The sequence below is a fragment of the Anneissia japonica genome, unplaced genomic scaffold (assembly GCF_011630105.1).
Source record: "Anneissia japonica isolate Jap-2015-1 unplaced genomic scaffold, ASM1163010v1 scaffold2692_len624387_cov171, whole genome shotgun sequence".
In the NCBI taxonomy this organism is placed as follows: Eukaryota; Metazoa; Echinodermata; class Crinoidea; order Comatulida; family Comatulidae; genus Anneissia; species Anneissia japonica.
The window spans coordinates 553,985-575,332 of record NW_022742695.1 but is presented as its reverse complement, the minus strand read 5'-3'; the positions used below and the strand labels follow the sequence as shown (position 1 = coordinate 575,332).

Genomic DNA, 21,348 nt, shown 5'->3' with positions numbered 1-21,348 from the left:
ACATACACCAGTATTCCTATCACATTCAACATTATCACGGCAATGGCAGATTGATGTACAAGGTGTGTTAAAATAGCCAACAGGACAAGTGCTTGGAACTGCAAAAAGAACAAATTAAGAAATTAAAAAAAAAAAAAATCAAAAAAGAAAATCGTTGAGATGAAAAAATAGCAAAACATAGATATATTGTTATTAACTTAAGACTAATAGAATACAAGGTCTGTAATAAAATGTTTAAAAAACAATTATAGTATATAAAATTCATTAAAAAAAACCCTTTGTTTTTAAAAGAAATGGCATCCCCATCCTTGCTGTAAATTGAAAGGACTACTGAAAACTGCAATGCAGTGATATTTAAAATATATTGTATTATTAATATACATCTATTAGCAATACGTTAACAGCTGTCTCTTATACACATCTAGATGTGTATAAGAGACAGCTACTGGTACTCCAGTTCCTCCATCTCAATTCCACTGATGATCCAGTAACCGTCAGTGAGCTTGGTTGTCCAGTATACGTTGGTAATGCTAGTTGAAAAAACGTACAATAAATTCAAAATGATTAATAATCCATTCGTTACAATCACGACAAACCACTGATATTTAACATTAATTACATAATAATACAAGATAATGCAAAAAAAAAAAAAGACTTACCAAAGAGATTAAGTGAATGATCTGCATATGCTGTATATGGATCCCTAGCAAGTCTGCAGATATATGTAACAGTAGGATTTGCTTCACCGGTAAATGTAACCCTGGTAACCCCATTTGCTTGTGTGCGTGCAGTTTCTGCAGCAGGTTGACTACCAATAAGGAACTGGATGGTAACACCAGTCACATTACCTTGAATGTCACATTGGAATGTAGAAATCTGACCTGGATTAACTTTTGTGTTAGAAGAAGCAGAGATTCCTACAATAGCAAGAAGCAGGAATAAAATATATACAAAAACATATAAATTATGATGAAAATATATTGCCCCTTGTAAGACTGAATTTTTTAAAATAATTAATATTATTTAAAACTTGTTTGGTTCAGTAAACTAAGTCTAATTATGAGGCTTAAAGAAATTAAACAGTTTTGACAGGATATGTACCCAAGATATTAAAATGAATTAAATCATTTAATTGTCATTTATACTGGGATACATGTTCATTATCAAGCTATTGTTCTCCACACATCGTCCAGTATAATACTTGTGGAGTTAAGCTGTTTTAGTGGTGAGAAAATTTCTGGTTTTTTAGAAGATTTGAAAGGCAAATTTCTTGCTTGGATCTTGGGTCACATTGCACACGAGACCAACGACTTAAATGTCTCATTCAGAAAACGTGCGCTATTAAATTTACATTTTAACACTCGTGTTAAAACGCAAGAAGACTGGGGATAAAATTGAAGTTCAGGGCACACTCAGTGGCTGCTAACTGTTTTGCCAACATTCATAAAGCTAATAATAATAAAATATTAAAGTATAACATAGACATGATAATAATGAGATAAATGTAGGTGATAGTCGACTGAGCACATTATATGTTATTGTCTAGAAGAATGCCCCTATCCATGTTCAGTTCATAACTAGTACGGTACTGAACGTTTAGGTAAATTAGAGATTTATCTGGTTTACTATTTATTACCATGACTTTCGAAATGAACATTGTTTTAAACAAATCATTAATGTGGATTTTCTTTACCTGTAGTGCAGGAGTTTAACAACCAATTATCGTGGCAACCGCCATTACATCCAGTTACATAGTGACATGAGGTAGAATTACAATTGCAAGTAGAAGCACAGTAGTAACCATAGCTCTCAGATTGGCAGGCTATTAAAAATAAAAAATGATAAAACTTTTTGTACATATTGAGAAGTAGGACCATTAATTAGAATAACTTAATTGTCTCTGGCAAAACAGAGTTTACTAAAATCAGTAGGGACGGGCAGTTTCTTTTCATTGTGAGTGCTCAATTAGGAAAAATGGAAATATACTCTAATAAGTTTATCCAGAAAAATATTCACGAAAAAAATAGACGACCCCTGTAAAAATTAAATAGGGTTTATAATGTACACACAACAGGTAAAGATATTTTAAATATAACAAAACTAAGTAGTATTTGTAAGGATAGGAATGCTAATTTTTTTCTTTGAAATGTACAACTATTGACTTTTCGGAGAATAAAAAAAATGTTATTTTCCTTTGAATACTTATTGTAGCTGTAAACATTTTTGCCTCTGCAAATTTACTTTCGGAGAATTTAATTAACAATGCACCAATTTTTCTCACAAATTTCCACGTCCTGAAAATGCACATAGCCTACTCCTGTTATTTCTACGTAATAATTTATATAATATTATAAATCCAAACAATATACAGTCTGCAAAAACTAGTGTGTGCCAAGGCAATGCAAAAATGGCATGGCAAATTGGTGAGAGTTGGAAAAGATGGGATAGTTGGTTGTTGAGCGTCCGCTCATGTCGTTCTGAATGTGGGTGCGGAACATTGAAGTCTAATATGTGTTGTATGGCTAGGCAGATTTTACGGTCGTGCGTTGCGTCAGCCATGATTATTTTATAGACCACGTATTGTCACACTTTACAATTAGGCGTACAATTTGTGACAGAAATTCAAAATATAACGTACGCTAAATTATTCATTTGATGTGTTGTGCAAATCAGGACTGCATACGGGAACACAAGCGAACAACGTGACGTACGGTAGTATCATGAGTCACACACTGTGTCAATCTAAATTATCACGTCAATAAAGTGAGGTCTAACAAATTTTAATAACCTTAATAATGATTGAAATGTTTGGCTACGTAACTTTAATAGGAAAACTTCAGTATTAAACCTGTCTCTTATACACATCTAGATGTGTATAAGAGACAGATATGGTGCTAAATATATTCTTCCTGTCTCTTATACACATCTAGATGTGTATAAGAGACAGATATAAACGTTCAGTATTGGTTTTCGATTGCTTCGTACATTCTCGTCAGAGGGCGTTCCAGGTACATTAAGTCAAATATTTGGATCTACTGTTTTATGAAGAAACAGTGCTTTAAACTGTTTCTTATACATTCTCTGTACTTACCTTCACAAAATAAATTATCATATGTATGGTAACCTTTTGCACACAGTCCATTACTACATACACCAGTATTCCTATCACATTCAACATTATCACGGCAATGGCAGATTGATGTACAAGGTGTGTTAAAATAGCCAACAGGACAAGTGCTTGGAACTGCAAAAAGAACAAATTAAGAAATTAAAAAAAAAAAAATCAAAAAAGAAAATCGTTGAGATGAAAAAATAGCAAAACATAGATATATTGTTATTAACTTAAGACTAATAGAATACAAGGTCTGTAATAAAATGTTTAAAAAACAATTGTAGTATATAAAACATACTGCATTCATAAAAAAAACCCGCTTCGTTTTTAAAAAATGGCATCCACATCCTTGCTGCAAATTGAAAGGACTACTGAAAACTGCAATGTACTGACATTTAAAATATATTGTATTATTAACTTACATTTATTAGCAATAAATTAACAGTCGTTATTGGGTGATTTTCTTGTTTTTAAATACTCACTCCAGTTTATTATGAAGAAATACAACGATTGAGGACAGGCAATCACTTTTTTGCTTAGGAAGCAAGATAAGATAAGATAACTTTATTGTTCCACAAGGGAAGTTCTTCTGCTCGTCATCACATATTATATTATAAAATGTAAAACAAATATTAAAAAAAAAACCATACAAAACAGTCACTACAAGTAAAATACAATGACTACCATCGATAAAATAATTGAATTACTGTTCAATTATGATTATTTTTATTAATCTTATTACTATTATTATTATTATTACTATTATTATTATTATTATCATTATCATAATTAATACAGTTAAAATTATTATTAATATTATTATATTGATAATGAATTATCTTCTAAACTTCTTGTTGAACTGGGTGATGCCGGAGGGGATAAATGACTTCGCATAACGGTTTGTTTTTGCTCTGAGTAGCCTCATTCTACCACTTGGATTAAGTTGTTTAATAATAGCATGATGGAGTGGATGAGAGGTATCTAACTCAATACGATAGAAGGTTTTCTGAAGATGTTCTAGATACACCTCACTAATGGAGGGCAACTGTAGACCAATCATTTTACAAGCCTGACGGATGAAAATGTCAATACGTCCTTTATCCACTCCGGCAGCATTTCCAGCCCAGCAAGCAAGGCAATATGTCCAAACACTACAAACAACAGATCTATATATAAAAAGAAAGCAACATAGGTTCACTGGAATTAAATTTAAATAGCGTTCTCAAACAATACATTCTAGGATTTATTTTTTTACACAGGAAGTCAATATGGTCACTCCAACTCAATCGATTATTAAAAACAATGCCCAGATATTTATAATTATCAACTATTTCTATTTCTTCTCCCTTTATGATTATTGGTTGAAATTGAAATTTATGTTTGGTTCAAAGTCAATAATCATCTCCTTTGTTTTTGTAGTATTAATTTGTAGGTAATTATTGTCGCAAAATTCAACAAATCTTTTTATTTCGTTACGATAATGTGTGTCGTTATCTGAGATAATGAGGCCGATTGTGCTGGTATCATCAGCGAATTTTACAACTGGGCAAAGCTCACTAGATGATCTATAGTCAGCAGTATACAATGAATATAACTTAGGCGCTTTAACTGTACTCTGGGGGACACCCGTATCAGAGGTAAGAATTTCGGATTCAACTTCATTTATTTTCACAAATTGTTTCCTATCACAAATAAAATTTAAAATTAAACGTACAATTGGACGGGGGAACGACATATCCAGCATTTTTCTCGCAAGAACATGTTGCTGTATAATATTGAATGCCGACTGAAAGTTAAAATACATGATACGTGCAGAATGGCCTTTATTTGTATTATCAAGATGTGAGTATTATAGACTGTGTAATTTATGGAGTATATCGCTGGTACTACGTGATGATCGATAAGCGAATAGCAATGGATCTAAAACCTTTTCCACATAGGGTTCCATAATTAGTAAGATAATACGTTCCAAAGTTTTCATAACAACAGAGGTAAGCGCAACGGGCCTTAGATCATTCATACAAGTAACCGGTATTATGCATGAAAGTTTCCAGAGATCAGGGAATGTATGATAAGAGAAAAAGATATAAGTAAAAATACCATCAAGATGAGGAGAGCAGACCTTAAGTACTCGTGGTGGGATCTTGTCTGGACCAGCAGACTCCGATGGATTGAGTTTCATGAATTCATTATGAACATCAGAAATACTAACAATGAATTTAGGGTCCTCTTCAGTGACCCGACACGACTTAAACAAGGACCTCTCCTCTTCCTTAAAATCATAACCATTAAAACGATTATGAAATTCATTTAGCTCATTTACATATTGCACTGTTACATTCGGAATTGGGGTAGGTATATTACCACCATTTGTGTAGCCACTCATAAGTTTCATACCATGCCAGACTTTTTTCATATTGTTTGACTTAAAGTTTCGTTCGACTTTTTTCCTAAATATATTCTTCTGTTTCTTAATTTCAGATTTAATCTCACTTGTCAGTCTTTTCATACGATTGGTATCACCCAACTTAAATGCTTGCCGTTTCTCACACAAAAGTAATTTGACGGCTTTTGTTATCCAAGGTTTGTTATTAGGATAAATTTTAACTGTTTTTACTGCTGGCACGCATTCCTCAATACAAAAGTTTATGTAGGCGCTCACTGCGTTTGTGATACCATTCAAATCTTCTTCATCAGTAAAAATATTCCAATCGGTTGTTTCAAACTCTGTTATTAGGGCTTCTTCAGCTTCGGGTGACCACTTGCGAACTTTAATAATTGTTGGCTCGCATGTTTTTATAAGTCGACGGTACCTAGGGCTAAGTAAAACCAAATTATGATTGGAGTGTCCCATGTTCGGAAGTGGCGACGATACATCCTTTCATCATTTTTGGCTTGGTCCCATAATCGAGGCAACAACTTACTCGAAGGTATTCTTTACCAACTATCACAATATCACCTCCATTAACGGTTACCATTCATTATTTTGCGTTTTTTTAAACTGCCATAACATATAGTTACCTTATCTTGAAATTTTTATAATTATTAGGACATAGTTTTTTTTTAGGTTTGGCTGAGATCACATGGCCTATAACAACGACTGTTTCTCGAATCAGTTAGGCCTACGCCCAGACGTAGTACCCCAAGACAGTGGCGGCTCTAGGATATATTTTCTGGGGGGGGGAGGGGAGGGGTAAGTTGTCCGACAGGGGGACTGGGGCTCGTAGGCTCGAGCTGGAGGAAGGGGTTGAGAGGGGGTACCCCTTCCCAAATGAGATTTTTTTTTTAAAGATTATCAACCTTCTTGATGGCCGGAAATGGCACTCTCAGACTGTGACAGACATGTGTTGGCTAGGTGTGGTCCTATTTTTATATGTTTTATGGTCTGACTGCCCGACGAGCTCTGTCCGGAGGGGGGGGGGCTTGACATGTCCGGTAGGGGGCTTAAGCCCCCTGCCACCCCGCTGACGCCGCCACTTCCCCAAGAACATAACATTTACCACTATTTTAGGGAAATACGCCTTCAAGGCACTTCAGGGTTACTAATAGGTCGGCTTTCCCATTGAGATCAAGCCCGATCATATAATTTTAGATTTCGGTGGTAGGTTTACAATGATTTAGGCAATTCACAATCTTTACCAGCAGCAGATCAATTGTTTAATTTAATTACAAAAGTGCACACATTTATTCAGATCATTAAAGATTATTGCAATTGTTTGACCTATCACGCTCACGAAGGATTCTGGCAAAATTGAATGGCCAAAAGATGGGATACACCACAACACTTGTATTAGGACGAAATAATTATATAAAGTCTCTCCGAAAAGCTCTTTTCGACGCTCTACGTGTAATTAATTAATGATTCATTATTAGTTAATTAATGGCATTAGATCAATGCCAACCCCAGATATGAAAATGTTCATTATAATTAGTGGACATTATGTTGGATCAGCATTATAATGAGTTTTTTCGATAAGGGATTCACATAACTTTAGTTTTTAGAAACTCATTTTTATAATTTAAATGCTTTATTAGGTTTATTACAGCCCCTTGGAAAATTGAAAATAAATAAATAAATAAATAAAAATACGTTACGTTACGTTACTATACACACAAAGTGCGCGCCCACGTATATTTTTTTTTTGTTCCGAGATTGTACATATGTTCCCATGGAAACATTTCTTCAATACATTTCACCTTTGTGCTTACTTTATTTCAACCACTAATGCCCGCTTCTATCCCTACAACTTACTTTTCCTTTATCGGGAGAAGCATTCGTTCCTACATTTCATAATCGTGTTTGCACTTTAATTATCTCCCCAGCTCTCCTCTATAAGGAAAAATACATCATTCATACAGCTCACAGCTCTCCTCTGTCGGGAGTACTCCTCGATCGTGTGTATTGTTACACATGAAGTGCTTTGAAAACAAATAATAAAATCTTGTAAGTAATTCTCTGTGTTACAGGAAGCCAATGAAGGTGCCTTAACACAGGAGTGATATGATCCCTAATTGGGCTTAAAGTGACAAACTCGCTGAAGTTTTGAAATATCCTTAGCTGGCAATCCATAAAGCAATGAGTTACAACAATCCATCCTTGATGTTACAAAAGCATGAACGAGAATCTCAGTTGATCTAGGATCAAGGTACTTCCGGATACTCCAAATTCTACGAATTGAATGAAGCCCGGCTTTACAGATGTTGTGTACCTGATTAGACATACTAAGGGAATAGTCCATAACAACTCCAAGATTTCTACAGGACAGCGAAGGCTCAATGAATGCATCCCCTATTTTGATAGAAGAAGTCCAGCGAGCAGGCTATGTCTATGTTGACCACACCCATTTTATTTTATAGCGGTGGATTCGAATGGCCAGGGGAGAAAATAAACCACCTCAGACTGAGGTCCAAAAAAATTATTATTATGGAACCTCTAGATGGCCGGAAATTATACTCTGAGAATTAGATCTGAATATACTTTCCTTTTCTTCTCCATTTTAAAGATTAAAAAAAAAAAAAAAAAAAAAAAAAAAAAAAAAAAAAAAACTTGCACTTCGTGAGTAGTGTACGTCTAACCAGGGAAATTTGTCCTTATTTGGGAGGCTCTCGAACAATCAGAACCCTGTTTCACGTGACAATCAATTTGCATAAAATGAGGAGCGGGAGTATTCCATTTATAAGCAGGGGGGCCGGTGTTTAAACGATCATTCCATTTTTAGAGCAGGGGTGTTTAATCCATTATTCCATTTTTAGTTCAGGGGTTTTTAACCCTAACTCTATTCCATTTTTAGTACAGGGGTGTTTAACCCTAACCTATTCCATTTTTAGAGCAGGGGTGTTTAAACTATTATTCCATTTTTAATACAGGGATGTTTACCCCTAATTTTTTTTCCATTTTAGAGCATGGTGTTTAACCCTATTTCAGTACTCAACCCCAACCGTATTCTACTTTTAGTGAGGGTTTTTAACCCTAACCATATTTCATTGTTAGAACAGTGCTTAATTTACCCAACTCTATTCCATTTTTAGAGCAGGGGTGTTTAATCCATTATTCCATTTTAGAGCATGGTGTTTAAACCCTATTTCATTGTTAGAACAGTGCTTTACTCAACCCTATTCCATTTTTTGTACAGGGGTGTTTAACCCTAACCCTATTCCATTTTAGAGCAATACCAATAGTAACGACGGTCATTAACAAACAAACGTCTAAAAACCACCATGCTATGCACATTTTGCGTGCATTGTTCTAACTTGTACAGTTTAATATCTAACTCCATGCAAAACACATTACATGGGTACGTAATATTTTATGTGACAAAATATCTTGCCAACAGGAAACCCCAGAATTACTACAGACATGTGGAATGTCGCCGCTTCCATCAAGCATTCCAACGCATCTCTTGCCGGAAAACTTCGTCATCAGTTGCAGCTGTTGCTCCATGGATCATCTAAAACGGGACAGACACAAGTATACCAAAGATTCTTTCAGGAATTTGCACTCTTTGTGAGAAATACGGATTTACAAACACACCTCCCAGCCACGGCATTGTCCTTGTGGCTTTTTACAACACATCTTTCATCCGCGGCCTAACTGCCCCACCATGACAAAAGGAAGCAATGATGTTTGCATTGCTTTGAGTAATTAAGGAATATGGAGCATGTTGATTTTGTCCCCTGCTTCCTTTTATGGTGGTTTTTACTGTATTTTTAGTCTCTTACTTCCTTTTTGTGTTGCTAATTACTTGTTAATTAGTGGGATTGAACATACTCAAATATATCAATATGTACAAATTATTAGTTCTTTGATAGTGACTAAAAAAACTCGAAAAATTGTCAGTTACTTCCTTTTGTCATGGTGGGGCAGCTATGTAATACCACAATTCGGTGATACCTACCCGCTATCTCATTTTCACACAAAATCATTGGCGTCTTTGACTACACATCATCACCTTTGATTAAGCATGCTCTTAAAGGAATTGTGAAGACCGATGCACGGAAATCAATAAACCTTCTTCCCATCACTCTGCGAATTCTAAATAAGCTAATTTCAAACAATTCCAGTGTGATTACAAAGCAACTATGACTGCTGCATGTACAAAGCCAACATTTTCATATACTTTGCATGCATGTGTGACCTTCAAAATGTGCAATGAGACTGTAATAACTACAGCGAAATTGATGTATATTTTTACCATAACCAAAGAACGGAAGTTACCATCGGAGTTTGAACAGATATTAATTGACCAAATTAATTATTATTTGTATACAGTATTTCTATGTATCTTGATAATTAATCATTTACAGAGTTATTAGCTCTTTAACTATTATTAACGGAAAATATGAACGAAACTGCAAAAAACTGAAAAAGCAAAAAAAACAACAAAACAAACAAACAAACACGGGAATACGGTGAATAAACAGGTGCTTAGGTTCTATGAAAATGATCACAAAAATGAGGTATAATTACAAAAAAGCCTGTTTCCATGTTCAGGAGGTAAGATTTGAATCACTAATCTATATAACATAATATTTTCACATTGTGGGTTGTCAAAACTAATACCAGTTGTACTATAGTGCTTCAATATCAGCAATATTTAAATTCCAATCGAGTTTTTAATTAAAATATTACCCAAAGTTAAGATTAGTCTGCCTTTCATTTATGTATCATGTATCAATTCCTAATATTTATTTGATAACGCTACATCCATACTGATTATATTACAACATACGGTACATGGTTTATGGTAATTTATTCATTCACGTTACACTAGCATGATATACAAAGTTGTTGCTGCATTTCCTAATTTTTATAATTAATCTTAGCCCAAATAATATTTATATCTTTATTTATACCTCTTGGTTTTTAAGCTACTGTGCTCCCACAGAGAGCTCAGCTATGATCTTTATTTTGCCATAATGATGTTTAGTTGAACGTCTTTATAAATCCAGATTTTTAACAATTCCAATATGTACATTCATGGATGAAAGAAAAGATTTAAAAAAAAAATGATCGGTGGATTTTTTTTTTATTGATTTACAGAAAAAAGAATAAAATTATTCTATACATACAATGGCTAGTATTACAAACTATTAGAATGACATTATACTTTTACCAGTAATAACAACTGTTATTTTTAAAACACTACCTTGACAGTTACTTCCAGACCATCCAGTTGCACAAGTACCTGACGTACACTCTCCAGTATACTGGTTACAAGTTCCTGACGTACAATGGCAATCCTGACTACAACCCGCACCAAACTTGCCCGAGTCACAACCTGATGTTGGAAGGAAATATTAAATGACCTACGGTTTAATGAATTAATGAAATGGAAGAACACATTGTGCATTTTTATATTAACAAGGTCTCGTAATCTCGAAAGCTCCGATGAGGACAATATAATAGAGGCAGTAAATATTATTAGCCCTAACGGCACGCGATTTTTTTTTATGTACAAAACATTTGCGTAAAACTTCACTCGAGCCATCTCGGATTACTCGACTCAAGTTCGATACGAGGAACAAGAGCAGACACTTCGCAATGTCGTGACGCTCGAGTTTTACTATTATTGCTCTGTCTAAAGTTCACCTACGGTAGGCCTATGAAATATTACGGATTTATGGGATGTACATGTAAACTAACTGTAGTGTAACAACAAAAGCTAGTACCCCCTTTTATAAAGTGTAGATAGGTACAGTAATACCAAATTAAGGCTAGAGAGAAGAGAGATTTTCGAGTCGATTTAGTTGAGACGGCCCGAGTGGAGTTTCATGTAAATCTTTCGTACGGAAAAAAATAGCTAACGGGACCCCATACAAAAATGGTCTGTTAAGCAATCAGCACAAAAATGGTATAATCAGCCGGCTATTTCTAGAGCTCCTCATCGGAGCTAAAAATTGGAAGAGCTAATAAGATAGCCACATAGTTAACCGACTGCGCCATCTATACGACGTGTACTATTATGGTAATGGCAGTACAGCGGTAGCATGTACAGTCCTTGGTATTGGTGGGGCACTTCGCAAAGATCTATTAATTAGTTAATCAATCCACCAAGTACTCTCTGTAGTTCATCATAATAAGAGAGAATTTTTTAAATAATTAGATTAAATCATTTGTACAAAATTAAAATGCCTTTAAAAATTAACAATAGAATACAAGACGCGATGCGAACACTCTTTAGTTTCTTAGAACCATCGCATGGATGGCGCGGTTAACCGACCGCGCCATCCATGCGACGTGTAGGCCTATAATAGTGGTAGTGGCAGTAGTGTACAGTCCTAGCTGAAACCCCTGATTTGTTTTGAGTGTCTGGAGCACACTGGGGTGCAACTTAAGAAAGGGCAATGAACGTTTGTTGGAAATAGCCTCTAGTTTATCTGTAAAACATTCCGGCACGTCCGCCGAATCAATCAACCAAGTTTCTCACCGGAGCTAATAATAATAATGATTGGTCGCTAATAATAATAATGATTGGTCGCTAATAATAATAATAATAATAATAATAATAATAATAATACAGTAATAATAATAATAATAATAATAATAATAATATTAATAAATGCGTGCTTATAGTAACTTCAAGTGCACATATAATTCTACAACGACAGTGTCTGAAATTAACCATAGCCTAGGGAAATCCCTACTTATCTGAACAATGCATTGTGTTCTTTAAAGTACCGAGCCAGATGAGTTTCACTGGACATCTGTTTTAAGTTCTTTTCTGAGTAAACTTGGTTCTACCAAGCCAAGTTTGGGCGAAGAGCGGCTCGAACTAGCGCCTATGGTTAAGCTGTTAAAGTATAAATGCACTTCACGAGTCCCCATGATCTTAATCCAAGTTTTCTTGTTGCTTTTTAACAAAAGGAATAGTACATATTTACATTAAAGTTAAATTTGTGAATTCATATTTAGGGCCCACAATAACTGATATAACCACAATCAATAAGAAAATTTCTTTAAAATAAAATATATTTTAATATCTATTATATGCACATTTATATGTGTGCTTTCCTCTTTTCCTCCAAAAATATACTTTTTCTACCAAGGATATTTGTTACATAATTATAATCAGCCAAATGTAAGTTTTTTTCGCAACACCAACACAGAATGATTAATTCCAACGAATTTTAACCATTTACCCATTTATAATTCTGGACGAAGATTGATAATGTTTTGACCAGGGACACAAGCAGTGTCACCACATCAGACTTTGACTCACGACATTTATATTGAAGGTTTTGTACCATATGCACTTACTGATAACTACATAAACAGTAGGCATACATGAAACGTAGACTTACCTGTTAAACAATCAAGGCCAGTAAAACCTGTTATACAGGTACATCCATAAGGATTAGGCAAGCAATAATGGTGGCGTTTACAAAAGTCTTTAGGATCTTCAGGTCTGAATGTACATCTAATTTCACAGTAAAGTCCGAATCGATTACCACCACAAGCTATATTGAAAAAAAAAATCAATGACTTATCAGTGAATATATTTATTTCTATTCATTGATAATATTTCAATAATAATAATAATAATAATAATAATGAAAATAATAATAATAATAATAATAATAATAATAATAATAATAATGAAAATAATAATAATAATAATAATAATAATAATAATAATAATAATAATAATAATAATAATAATAATAATAATAATAATAACTAGACTTACATGAACAACAGAACGTAGGGCTTTTCCCGATTGCTTTATAATAATAATAACAATAATAATAATAATAATAATAACAATAATAATAATAATAATAATAATTGTGAATTTATAAGCTCATAATTTAAATACCTATATGTGCTATACAGAAGGGAGTGAGATAAATTATTTAACAATTTACCTAATTTAAAAAAAATGGTGAATATCAACTATGTAAATATTGTTAGCTTGATGCTGTCTCTTATACACATCTAGATGTAAGCTCACTGTGACGCTATTAGTGTGACTTGAGCTATGACGGCAACGACCTTGAATAGGAAAGTGCATTTTCAGTTCATAGCGATTCAATGACTGAAAACAAAATTGTTCATGCATATCTGGGTAGTATTTAGTTTAACCTAGCTGTAACTGGTTTAAGCGCTTTAGAAAACGCAAAATGCGTTTACATTATTTAATCAACTGTCAACAAAAAATATTGTTATGGTCCTCAATCCACACCCTACTGCGGATCGTCACCAAAATCGGATCATTTCTTCATTTCACCATTAAAAACTATTCTGCAATGTGTCATTTTTAACAATCTATAAATGGGATGTGAGGAATTTCAATGACCCTCAAATCTACACCCTAACCTGGATCGTCCCCTAGACCTATCTTCCTTGTAACTTGGGTTAAACTTTCCCGAAAGTTTCATTCGGATCAGTTGACCCGTTTTTGAAATATCTAGTCTGGGACGTTTTCCTTTAAATTAGTCCTCATATTCACACCCATACGCCGGATCATCACAAAAATTCAATCATTTCTTTACTGGACCTTTACAAAATATTATAGAAAGTTTCATTTGCACCCATTGAAAACTTTTTATAGATACGTCGCCAGCACATAATTTCTTCCTTGGGCCTGTTTCTGCTGCTTTTCCTAAAAATACGGTACTGTATAAAGTATACCGTGTAAAATACGGTATCTGAAATCCAGTGTGCCGTTTCTGCTAAAATATTTCTTGGGTGGTCTTCTTTAAAAGGTCCTCTTTATTTCCCAAAATGTCTTTCGTGAGACGGAAGTTTGGATTGACCTGTGTGAGTTTTCTTCTTCTCAATAAACATTGTTTCTTTTAAAAAAAACGTTGTAATTTTGGTTTCATCTATTTTGACAAGATGACAGAAAAAACAAAACACAACCAGTGTCATGCTCTGTCGGCTCTTGACCTCATGTCAGAGGTCATACAAAATACGGTATTTTCATAGGCAGCAGAAATGGGGTATGAAAAATACGGTATCTGTTGCAATGTAAATTTCACAAAAATAAAAAATACGGTATATAAAATACGGTATAATTTTATTTCAGCTGCGCAAAAAAATACCGTATTTTAAAAATACCGTATATATAATTATGGTATTTTTTTGGCAGCAGAAACAGGCCCCTTGTAACTTGGTTAAACTTTTTTCGAAGGTTTCATTCAAATATTTCAAAATATGTGGTCTGGGGTGTGTGGTCTGGGGCGTTTTCCTTTAAATGGTCCTCAGATCGATCCACACCATACTGCGGATCGTCACAAAAATTTAATCATTTTTTTTAGACCTTTACAATGTATTGCAGAATGTTTCATTTAGACCCATATTTTAAAAAGAAATATTTAGGTCTGGGTCATCAAAAATTGAAAAGACCCTCAACTTTACATCCTTCACTGGATCGATACTAACACATAAAACTTTCTCGTAAGTTTCATTCACATCAACTGACCAGTTTTTGAAATATCCGGTGTATAGACTTTGACCTTAAATCACTTTCGTTAGTCCTCACACGCACATCCCACCATAGATTGGCACTAAATATTAGGAGGCACATCCTTGATATAATATGGCCTATGCTTCGGCGAAGCACAGACAAATTCTAAGCATGGGAAGTGACCAAAGTAATGACCAGAAAAAACAGTGCAAAAAGATAGGGAAAATATATGCAAGAAAAAAGGGGAAAAAATCTCAACAAAAACGAGTACTGCAAGGAAAAGCCAATAATATTAATAATAATAATAACAATAACAATAATAAATAATAACAATAATAATAATAATAATAATAACAATAATAATAATAATAATAATAATAATAATAATAATAATAATAATAATAATAACGATAATAATAATAATAATTGTGAATTTATAAGCTCATAATTTAAATACCTCTATGTGCTATACAGAAGGGAGTGAGATAAATTATTTAACAATTTACCTAATTTAAAAAAAATAGTGAATATCAACTATGTAAATATTGTTAGCTTGATGATTAAACAATTTCATCTGGTTTTTGAAATAGTATAATGTGATTATTTTTTTTATATAAATAAACCAGTATTAGATAGTCTGAAAGAAAACGTCCTGGAAATGAATACTGGTTTATTTATAAAGAATAGTCATCACATTTATTTATTTAATTAAATAATTTTAAGTATTTGCCTTCTTGTTCTTATTACCTTACTTTTCCATTTTTCATGTCTTTTCTTCCCTTTTCCTTCCTTTTCATTACTACCTTCTGTTTACTTTTTCATTTACTTTCCAGTAATCTCTTTCTTTACCATATCTTTTTTTCCTTTCCTTTCTTATACATTTTCCTTTCTTGGTCCATTATTTCCAATTTTTTTTCCCATTATTTGTCTTTTCTTTTCTTTTCAAACTTCTTATTCTTTAATTTCTCTTTATTTACCTTCTTCTTTTCTTTTCAGTTTTTGCCATTCTTTTCCTTTATTCCCTTTAAACTTTTGTTTTCATATTTATCTTTCTTTAGCTTTTCTTACTTTTTATTTCTCTTTCTTTTCCTTTCTAATTCGTTTTTCTTTCTTTTTCTCTTTTTCATTTTTTCTCATTGATTTCGTTCCTTTCTTTATCTTTTCATTATTTTCTTTTACTTTTTTTTTATCTTTTCTTTCTTTTATTTTTCTCTTCTATCATAACAGCAGAAAATGATTATTATGCAAGTTCTAAAAAGATACCTTGATGTAGATATGAAAAACCAAAACAACTCGTTTTGACTTACTATCTTCGCAGCTTTCTCCTTTAAACCCTGGTGCACAAATACAGTTACCTGACTTGTCATCGCATACGCCACCATTATAACAATTATTACAAATACCTGTACATTCAGGTGCACCCCAGCGGCCAGCTGCACATTCTGAATGAAAAAAAATCTCATATTTTTTTTACATAATAATAAAATACATTTAGGTTTAATTTTATACGAACTAAATAGTGAGGTTAGAAAAATCTAACACTATTATGAATTAAAAAATAATACAAAAAGAGTCTACATGGTGTTCATTTAAAATGTGTTAAGATAATTACACTGTAAACAGATGCCATTAACTATTGAAGGTTTTAAACAATGGAATCCCAAATACCTTTTGTATATCCAAGACTACTATAAGCAGCACTGGCCATTTTGTAGTTGTACAGTATGCATTTAATATGAGCTTAGGAAAACATAATATTACTTACTCCAAAAATGTTCTGTATTTTGAGTGCTCTGCAGCAGTGAGCTTATACCATGTTATATGTGTGTAGGTTGTCATAGGGGCGGATCCACAGAAAAATATGGTTAGGGATCATTTGAGGTCTATAATATTACCGGACTTGTGGATGAGTAGCCTCCCCTTAATTTTTTCTCTCTCTCTATCATTTTTCTATTATCTTTTTTCCTGGCTCTCATTTACTTTGTACGGGGGGTGGGGGGTGTCCATAATGTTATACAATGTGTAACATTATTATTTTAGTGCTCCATTTGATATTCTCCAGCAGAATAAAGAAATATTTCAAACTTTTATTCAAGTACCAAAAAAGCAATAACCAACCTCTCACAATCAGTTCAATAAAGGAATGTTTGTATTCATCCCTTTGTCCATCTATGTGAAGTTCATACATGCCGCCATCATCAACTTTTACACTGGTAAAACTTAAGCTCGACTCATCATAATGGTTCTCATAGTTATCCAGCAGTTCACCATCTTTCCTCCAAATGTGATTACCGGACGCTGTCACATCGAATGATACTATAACAGATTCTCCAACAGAAGCGGTGATACTTGTTCTTTCGTTTGTTGGTATAACCTCCGCTGGACAAAAAAATGGTTCATAAATTCTTAGATAATTATTATTTTATCATTATGTTATCATTTTCATTATTATCATTGTTGTTTTTGTTGTTAGGCCTAACAAAAAATAAAACCATGACCTACTTAGTCAGAAACGTGTAATCTGTATTTTTATTAAGATAATTAATTTAGACAATATTTTAAGAATATTGTAATTTATATTTACCTAATTATGATTGTACCAGCTCATACCTCTATAAAGAAAATCCAATATATAAATAAAGGAGACACATTTCAGACCTTTACTAACACTTGGTAAAGATGGTGCTCTCAATAATGGCAACACATGACTAAACTATAAGCAGTTAACACTGTCAAACAACCCCCTCCACAGTTACAATGTCGGATATTTTTGTTTTCTCCTTTTTATGTTAAACATCTTTTTTTCTAAGCAGAAACAAAAAAAAAAAAAAAAAAAAAAAAAAAAAAAAAAACAGACAACCACAATCATAACTGCTAGTTTAATCCAACTTTTCACAAATTATTATTATTAATCTTCTACTTTAATATCCTTTGAGAATCAACATTAGGTGGGTAGTACCAAGGAATAGTTAAATTACTGTTCCCTGGTAGTATGGTCACTCGATGCCATGCCAAGGTCATTGTGTCTTCATCATCTAGGTCTTGGAGTCCCAGTTCTCTTTTGAGTGATCTAAAGTCAGGGCAGTGGTAGAAGATGTGGTCGATTGTTAGTCAGAATTTAGAAATCGTTTGCGAGACTGGTGTTACAATAGCCACTGCCTTGGGATTAAGAGTAACACAGGGATACTTACAATTTGAAGCGCCATCTAGATCCACAACTGTAGTTTTCACAGTGGTTTTTTCCCCATTAAGTACACCTTCACAGTAATATACTCCAAAGAAGTTTCCATCATAAGGTATAGCTACTTTTTTGGCAAAAGGAGTATATACACTCTGAACTTCTAGATGTGGTTCAGCAAGCGAGTCAGAATTAGATATTTTAAATACCTTTCCCATGGATATTGTTGTGCTATTATCAGTTGGGTAGCACTGTAGCTCGCCTTTATTGTAAAAAGCTGACCCAACATTAAGAACCGTTAAGTATGGATTGGCAGCACAACCTGTAAGAAAAGTTCAAAAACATAATGTAAAAAGAGAAACAAATTTAACAATCTCTTGTTACTATATTGTATTTTTCCGTCTGTGTATGAAGGCTTATTTATGTTCATAGAGGGCATCTTGACAAATGGATTTTCCCCCTCAGGCCAACATTTAATAAAACGTTTTATAATTATATTTTTTCATCTCCGACAAATTATTTGTTTTGTTGTACACTTTGTGAGGAAAGTGCCAGGGAATTCGACTGAAGGTTCTTTAGACCGAAGGGCCTTTTGGTCCGAAGGGTCTTGGTCTGAAATCTGTTGGTTTGAGGTTGTAAATCCCTTTATTTTCGCTGCCCTATATTTTCGCGATTCTACAATAATAATAATAATAATAATAATAATAATAATAATAATAATAATATTATTATTATTAATATTATTATTATTATTATTATTATTATTATTATTATTATTATTATTATTATTATTATTATTATTATTATTTGAAATATTTATCGACCTTTTATTTTCCCAATTTTACAATTTCCAGTCGTATTTTAAAATGATTCCGAAACCTACCATTATAGTTTTCCCGATTTTAGCCATCTTCTACCCTCCCGATTTTTAGGCTAGCTTAAGCAGACCTACTTGAGCTACTCCAGTCTGCCTGTGTGGAGGCTGGACCAAGGGTTTTTTCAAAGCAACATGTTAGAAATCTTGCAAAAAAATGTAGGTCTAATATTGATACGTTTTATAAAAAGACTGTAATATAGTTAAATATCAATCATTTTGATTGATTTTACATGTTCTGGTCCTTAAGGGCTCTGCTCTTGTTGGATTTTGGCCCATGGTCCTGGCAAAATGCCGATAATAATATCCGAGTAGAAATAGCTTAGGTGTTCAAACGCGGAAACTAATTGTGGAATTTTGAATTCAAAGTCACGATGGCACTAGCTTATCTGTAGCGGAGTCTCACACTAAATCATTTAAGTCCGTCTCCCAGTTCTTCGGATGGTTTCTCATTCAAGATTGCTTCAAGAATATATGAAATAAAAAACAAAAAACAAATACACTATGTACATTCAGGGGTGGCGCCAGGATTTGCCTGACGGAGGGGTGGGGGGAGGTCTCCGATGTCCCCGACAAGGGGAGGTTTCAAAACTGGTCCAGGGGGCGAAGTACCCCAACATTTTAACAATTTAGGGGTTTCGAAGTCCTATTTAATCGATTTTGGTGTCTACTAAATGTGTAGAAAATACATATAATTTGTTTTTCTCCCCGACGAATTGACGTGCTTTTTCTCCCCGACGGGGGGGGGGGAGCACTCCCCGACGGGGAACCTAATACACCTGTCTCTTATACACATCTGTGTACAATAACTACACCAATATTGTATATAGGCTTTAAGATTGATCGCTGTTTGTCTGTCACTTTGTCTGTCTTTATCTGTCGTTCTGTCGGGTTGGGTGTCGGCGTGTCTGTCTCTCGTGCTGCGTGTTTGTTTGACTGTTAGCAAGGTTCGCAAAACTATTGAATCGATCATTATAAAATTTAGTGGAGCATAAAAGGTAAGAATGAAATCACATTGCTCAGTGGCGTATCTAGAAGTCTTCAATTGGGGGAGGGTGCTGATGGGGGAAGTGGAGGGCTCGATGATCAGTTGAGGGGTGATTTTTAACTACTTGACCGTGATTTTGGGGGGAGACTGGGGTATTTTTTTAAGGGTGGGAGGGGGGTGTTCGCTACTGCATTGTGTATATTATTGGGTATTCAGGCATGTAGTATTAGGTATTCAGGTATCGGATACCGTTAAATTTGTCTCTAGGAATTTCCATTTATCTAACTCAAATTAAGAATAGGTGCCAGTAGGCATAGGCCTAGACGTCATGGACATAAAGCTATTTTCAGTACTATAGACCTACATCCATTCATCCTTCTTTACCTAAAATTCGTGAGCGTATTGTGTATAATAGGCTTCATACTGTAGCTACTTAGAGAAAAATAAAATTATTCATAATTCACAATACGGTTTTTTGTTGCTATTAGAAAATTAGAATTTTGAAAAACATAAAATTCATTAAAACACACTTCAAATGTCGGGAAAGCTCAATTCCCGCCATATAGGAATCAAAATTTTCCCGGGGGAGAACCCCCGGACCACCCTTTCTTTTTGGGATTTATCGATTCATGGAAAAAAGAATACGCATGCAACTACTCATTTGTTTATGTACCGTATGTATACACACATAAAATGGAAAATGAGAAAAATTTACCTGACCTTTTTCAAGAGGGGAAAACCTTGAATTTTGTTGAACTTTAGAAGTCGAAAAGCTCATCTCCCGCCATCTAGAAATCAAAATTTTTCCGGGGGAACCCGGACCCCCATTATCTTTGGAGTTCATTGATTAATTGAATCATTTTCAAGGGGTGGGGGGACCTTGAATTTTGAAGAATTTGAAAGTCATTAAAAGACACCACAGAAGTCGGGAAAGCTCATTTTCCGCCACCTAGGAATCAAAATTTTCCCGGGGAAGAACCACAGGACCTCCCCCCACCCCAACCTTTCTTTTTGGGATTTATCGATTCATGGAAAAACTACGTACGGTATGCAACTTACTCAATCTTTTTTTATGTATGTATACACACATAAGGCCTATTTACTGTATTAACAATGGGAAAAAATTATCTGAATGTTTTTAAGAATGGAAAACTTAATTACTTTCAAGTTCTTCAAAATTCAAGGTGTTCCCCTCTTGAAAATTATTATAATGAATCAATGAACCCAGAGAAAGGGAGGTTCGAGTACTCCCCGGGAAAATGTTGATTTCTAAATGGTGGACAATGA

At 33.9% G+C, this 21,348-nt stretch overlaps 1 protein-coding gene across 1 annotated transcript in view; it reads right to left on the bottom strand.

Moving 5' to 3' along the window:
- Nucleotides 1–203: 203 nt before the first annotated feature.
- LOC117119219 (tyrosine-protein kinase receptor Tie-2-like) overlaps nt 204–21,348 on the bottom strand; it is a 23,501-nt gene continuing 2,356 nt past the window's right edge. The window contains exons 2-12 of the mRNA XM_033264027.1: nt 18,213–18,521; nt 17,140–17,400; nt 16,329–16,463; nt 13,300–13,332; nt 12,914–13,069; nt 10,759–10,890; nt 3,092–3,244; nt 1,694–1,822; nt 660–917; nt 447–530; nt 204–220 (exon numbers count right to left, since the gene is read on the bottom strand). Coding sequence (XP_033119918.1) covers nt 204–220; nt 447–530; nt 660–917; nt 1,694–1,822; nt 3,092–3,244; nt 10,759–10,890; nt 12,914–13,069; nt 13,300–13,332; nt 16,329–16,463; nt 17,140–17,400; nt 18,213–18,521 — 1,667 coding nt within the window. The remainder of the gene's footprint in view (nt 221–446; nt 531–659; nt 918–1,693; nt 1,823–3,091; nt 3,245–10,758; nt 10,891–12,913; nt 13,070–13,299; nt 13,333–16,328; nt 16,464–17,139; nt 17,401–18,212; nt 18,522–21,348) is intronic.